The following is a 6,107-nucleotide window of genomic DNA, read 5'->3' on the forward strand; positions in this document are numbered from 1 at the left end:
GACGGGTGCCTCTAGGCTGTGCAGGTGCCGAAGGCCGACGTTGACGGCAAGGACACATTCGGAGCAATTCGTGCGAACCGTCGTCTTGGGCCTGCACGTCCTAGCGGGCCCTCGCCCTTCTCGAGCTGCTCCAGCCTCCCTCGGCAGGCTGTGAAGCAGACGGGACACACTGCCCTGCCAAACAAGCTGGTCCTGTGGGATGCAGCGTACTACCATACTTCACCCTCGGGATCTCAGACACCCCAGGGACTATAGGGCTATGTGACTGGATGGCTGTCGGCTCTACATTGTAAATGCTTGAGATTACAGCTGATACAGGGTTTTGTTATAGCTGAATCTGAGTGGGTGCAGATCAGCATAAGTAGGAAGCAGATTGTCAAAAGGGGGCTAGTGTAGCCAAAGGGAGAGCTTGAACAGTGAGCTTTTTTCAACCCAAAATAAAACCTAATGGCAGAGATCTCTCTTGACCTATGCAGTTCTCATTTTACATGTTCCTTCTCATCAAGTGGCTGCTGATTTATATTCTGGTTGTAAGACCAATGGACAGAGTGCAGCAAAATGGGAGACTATTTATAACTTACAGTGTTTAGATGTTCACAGGCACACACAGCTGTACAGACATAAAGGTGAATGAATAAAAGCTATTTTGTCCTTCTGAGCCTGAGATTAATAGATTTAAGACTTCTTTTTTTAGTCCAGTCCAAGCTCTTCTTCCATTACCACCTCCAGTGATACAAGTAAAAATAGGTGTTTGGGTCTCTGGAGATGTTCCAGGGGAAATCTGAGCAGTCAAGACTTTCTGACCAGTGCTGTTCAATCTCTTGTGAGTCCCTTGTGTCCTTTAGTTAATATTCCTTGGAGAGGTCCTCTTGAACAAGGCAGGGCTGAAAAATGGTGAAACACTTCACATAAGGTGTTGCAGCCTCTGACCTTTTTTCCCTTTGTTTCTAGTCCCCACAGAGACAACTTATCACAGTCTGGATGATGGGGTCGTGGAGTACTGCACCACAGAGGCTCCCACCACAGTTACTGCTGAAGCTCCCTTGGAGATGATGGCACATCAACCTGAGGTGTCTGCCAAGCCCCAGGAGCTGAAAAGCAGAATTGCCTTAAATTCAGCCAAGCTCTTGCAGGAGCAGCGGGTGACCAATCTGCACGTGAAGGAGATTGCCCAGCACCTGGAGCAGCAGAATGACCTTCTGCAGATGATCCGCCGCTCCCAGGAGGTGCAGGCCTGTGCACAGGAGCGGCAGGCGCAGGCCATGGAGGGGACGCAGGCTGCTCTGAGCGCTCTCATCCAGGTCCTGCGCCCCATGATCAAGGACTTCCGTCGATTCCTGCAGAGCAATACGCCCAATCCCTCAGTGACTTCTGACCCAAGCCAGGTGGCCCAAAATGGGCAACAAGATGGTATCATCCAATGAAGGAAGGGCTGGCTGTTTTTCTCAAAAAACCTGTCTTTGCTGCTGTAGGACACAAGGGGACAGAGAGAGATCCACTCTTGTCACAGTGGAGTGGTTCAGCTCTAGCCCTCTGGAGTAGAAAACTGTTCCTGGACAGCTTCCTTCTCTGCGTTGAGCCTTGATGGACTTACCATCCAGAGTGGAAGCCAGGATGTGCGATGAACTTGGAACATAATGTTGGTGGGTTTGGTTCCTTTAAAAAATCTAGATTTATAAAAAGACAATTATTTTTTTTATGTCTATGTGAAGGCTGATCTTAAAAAAAGGAGACCTCTCACCCAGGGCTTGCAGCTTCTAGTCGACTCCTAACACGGTGAGGGGCTTGGATTCGCATCCTGTTGCTGAAAGAACCCAGATCCCGTGCTGCAGTACAGGGGAGCTAATGCATTCCTGTCTTTTGCTGGACACTTTTAAGTAAAAAAATATATATATATCTGAGGTAGTGCAGGCATGCATCTGTGCTGGGATGTTGTGGATACTGCTCTTCAAGGGTGGAATTCGCTCCTGTGCAGAAGACCAGCACAAGGCCTCTGCACAACCCAAATTCTGCACATGTCCTGCTGCAGCCCTCAAAATAGGGTTAAACGGTGCCAGCCTTTTGCACACATGGGGCTGGGAGAGGCATCTTTGTCTATGTTTAAGTTACCATCCTGGAAAATGCATTGGAAACAGTGTTAAATGTCTGGGGTAGAACTTGAGGGCATGAGGAGATATGAATTTTATTTGGGTGAGTTACAGCCAGAACTCCATCTCTTTGTCACCCAGGTGCCTGGTACTGCCGCTTAGTTTGGAACCTCTACAGTCCAATATTGCAGCAAGCTGAGCTAAAGATAGGGTTTCAGCAGAGCGGTAATGCTGAAATTTTGGCAAGCATGGGTTTCAGTGATTCAGTAGTTAACTGTATGGATTGGGGCAGGGTTCTTTCCCCACCCTCCCCTTTTCTGCAGTTTTAAACTTGTTTTGTATTTTTAAAGAACTGGAAAGAATCCTGCAGTCCTTACTCCATCAGTATGCCAGTTGACTTTAGCAGGCATTTGGACTGAGGACTGTGGGATTTTTGCCCTGAAAGTTTTTTTTTTTAAGACTATACTGGGAAAAATGCTTGTCCACTACCCAGCATATACTGCCTCATTTACAAACTGGTTTCATGTAAACCCAAGTAAAAGTGCTTAATTCCATGAAATGTCAATCGATAGGTGTGAATGTGGTTGTCATAGATACACACTAACTTCATGATCTAAATAAGCTTATTGCTTGTTGAAAAGCTCGCCTGTACTTGCACAGAAACTGATTTTTTTTTTTTTAATAACTTCATTCTCAAATTTTTCCTCCCTCCCAACCTTACCCCACTGCAGAACCAGAGCCAAAATTATGGATTAATCACTCGCCAGACATCACTATTGAAATGGAATTTCTAATGCTGAGGCAAAACTGGTTGTAGATTTGGAATTTGTGAAGGAACAAATCTGGACAATCTAATTATAGACCCCTGAATGTTTTATGATGGGGACCTTGGCAAGAGCAGTCCATAGGATACTGCTGTATTTTATAATTGTGCTAGAACTCAGCACACCCTCTTCTGTGTGTCTTGAGTCACTGAGCGAGAGAGAACAAACAGCATCCACTGAAGGTTTTGGCTTGTGGAAGATATGAGCTATCCACCCTCATCTCTGTGCCGAGTCAGGACAGCAACAGTAATGGCTTCCCACCATGTTCAGCATCTAACCTAACCACAGGAGTACACTTCTCCAGGCAGATTCAAACCTGGTGGAAGCGAATCACTTCTTTAATTGAAGTTTATAATTAAAGCAAATTGCAATGGATTTGGTTTTACCTCATCTGTAAAAAGAATGGTCTCCATAAATAGTAATTTTAATAAAAAAATACACATTTTGGTAAATAGGCTCTTTCCGTTTATGGGGGGGGGGGTTCCCTCCACAGAATAAACCACATACAAGTGCCACACCTACAACTTGCAAAGTGTTCAGAAATCAGGAAATGCTAGCTGAGGTTGCTGAAAGCAGGTGCACTTTTAACTCTTCTCCTTTGGCACAAGCTTTAGAATATAATCTTTGGTGATATGATCACATTCTGTTGCTCAAATATCAATCATCTCTACAACCTTATCTTGCAGTTCTGGTAACTATGCTGTGTATGCCACACAATTGGAGCCCCTGAGTAGTATGCTGTACTCATCCGCCATGATCTGGATGAGCTGTAACAACCTGAAATAATAGAGAACTATGTGCTGGCCTTTATAAAGCTTTACAATTAAACCACAGCATTAACTCCTGCAGTGACTGCAGCTATTGGCTTTGTTTCACTTGGCATGAGTGCATTGTGGATGGAAGAGGTGTAGTGATACCCTGCTCCTAGTGGCACTCCTGGCTACCACAGCTATAACGCTAGCTGGGATCTCTACTGCGCTCCACTCTGTGTGTATCCCTAGTAACTCATCATAGAAAGGGTGTTGTTACTTCTTACAATTGAATCCCTTGCACTGGGAATCTCCTCCCCTTTTTCTGTCATGGTGGGGGGTTCAAGTAAGTGCTAATTAGTATGTTAATAGTATGCACAAATTAACACTCATTAAAGGAACCAGAGCATAAAAAGGAAGTGGCCAAACAGGGAACCCCAACCTCCTTCTTGGGGGTGTAACAGTACAAAGCTAGTGCCCAATGGAGACAACAGAGGCAGAGGAAAGTAGCCCATGTGCTCTGAGCCTTTTGGTTTTTTGGTAGCCAGCTGACTGAACTGAGGGCACTAGACAGAGATGATTTTCTACAACAGGACTCAGCAGATGGGAAAGAACGTAGCACACGTGATCTGAGAGTTTACATCATACAAGCCCCTAAAGCTATATGCTACATGCCACTGGGTTCACAAGTTTGCCAGTTAGATTTAGCACACACTTCTAGAGTTGAAGGCTCAGGAGATAAACCTAGATATGATCTCTGGTCTGTCACAGGCCATTAACTAGAGTTGCCAAATTGCTTTCAACATCCCAATTCACCCCCTGGGCAAATAAATAGGTGTTCAGCCAGCTGGGGGCAGACAGAATTCGTTTCACTTCTATCCAATAGATGGCACTGCATACCAGAAGGGGGACAACTGCAGCAGTGAAGCCTGTAGCCTGATGGGCAGCACCAAGATCTTAGTTCAGCTACAGACATTTAACTTGTATATTTAGAGTCAGGGAAAAAAAGCGCCTGTGACAGAACAAAAGGCAGAAAGCTTGGAAATGCAAGCAGGGCTCCCCATCCCTGCCAGCAAAACCAGAAAGGCAAAAGGCCTGAATGTTTGGAACTCTCTTTTTGGGCACATGCAATATTTCTAGCAAAGAAATTTGCTATTGACAAGCAAAGGGACAAGCACAGTCCATAAATAGGCCTGACCATCCCACTTGCCTGGTTTGCATGTAACACTTACCTTATGGTTCCAGTTGCTTATAATTGGCAAAGTGATAAGGCAGGCATAGCACGACCATTATTGAATATCTGATTAAATTCCCTGCCTCCCAACAGCATATGTTTTATGCTTAACTGTCAAATCTATTGGCCAAGTTCATCCCTGACTCGAGTGATGTTAGACCAGGTCTGGGTTTGGCCAGGAATGTCACAGCATTTCACCCCTCCACTCTTCTTGGACACTCCTCCAAGTCATAGGCAGTTTTCCCAGAGATCTGCTGTTGCTCCTATGCTGTGTTTCACAGCTGGTAACCACATGAGAGTGCAGTGAAGGGTCTTTCATCCATAACCTGTTGCACTCTTGGCCATGCGAGTCCCAGTCCTGCAAGGTGATCCATGCAGGTAGTTCCAGCCCTGGTCCAGAATCCCAGCAAGTGGGGCTCATAGATCAGAGCTGTGGGTAGGACATGCAGGCCTTCCGCTTACCTGTCTGCAAATCTCTTTCCTCTAAGCACTCTTAATAAACAAGGCTCCTTTCCCCCTTTTACAGCCAGACCTGGTGACTGGCCCCTAAAACAATGTTTTTCTTAAACTCTCCTCTGATTATGAGGGAGATGGCAGAGCTTAACATTGATTGGGCTATCAGGTGACTTAACAGGCCTGGCTGGGAGGTAGGTCTGTCACCAAGAACAAGAGAGGGATGTGGCCAAGGTTGAAGTAGTCAGTAGATCAGCATCAAATCTCATCAACTTAAATTTCCCCATTACTTTCTTGCTTTTGGAAGGACCCTGCACTGGAAGCAATGGCATCATAAAGCCCCCGTCTCAGCCTCCTAAGGGGGGACAGAAAGAAGAAAGCAGGACAGCCAAAATCTCCACTGTTAAAGAAATCAAAAGAGAGAAACTATGCAACAACATTGAAAGAATAACTACTAAACCACCAGTTCCTTGCCTCCTCAGGGACAGACAGGCACAGAGATGGCCTGGCAGGGACTTTGAAGTGGAAGTGGACAGCTGTCAGCTGAGGGCTCTGCCCCAGCATCTTCAATGCAAGTACAGGATGGAGCTACTGCCCCTTGCAGCACATGCGTGGCTCCTCGAGCAATATATAACTATTCACAGCACCCATGGGGACAAAAACACATGGGCAAATGCATACAGGTGTGGCATGCCACTGACAGGAGGCACCTGCTGGTCTGAGTCTTTAGAAAGCAGCACCAGGAACTGCAGGATGGGTA

At 46.1% G+C, this 6,107-nt stretch overlaps 1 protein-coding gene across 2 annotated transcripts in view; it reads left to right on the forward strand.

The window, feature by feature from the left end:
• The window catches only part of NAIF1 (nuclear apoptosis inducing factor 1), a 4,426-nt gene extending 754 nt beyond the window's left edge, over nucleotides 1-3,672 (forward strand). Inside the window, exons 2-3 of one of the 2 annotated variants that reach the window (XR_001358530.2) lie at nucleotides 952-1,643; nucleotides 2,819-3,672. Coding sequence is in view for 1 of the 2 variants with exons in the window: in XM_006029731.3 (XP_006029793.1) it covers nucleotides 952-1,424 (473 nt within the window). In the remaining variant the exon portion in view is untranslated. Of the gene's footprint in view, nucleotides 1-951 lie in introns of both variants that reach the window. The other variant, XM_006029731.3, reaches the window with a different exon arrangement.
• The last annotated feature ends 2,435 nt before the right edge of the window (nucleotides 3,673-6,107 follow it).

The sequence above is a fragment of the Alligator sinensis genome, unplaced genomic scaffold (genome assembly GCF_000455745.1).
Source record: "Alligator sinensis unplaced genomic scaffold, ASM45574v1 scaffold388_1, whole genome shotgun sequence".
NCBI classification, from domain to species: Eukaryota; Metazoa; Chordata; order Crocodylia; family Alligatoridae; genus Alligator; species Alligator sinensis.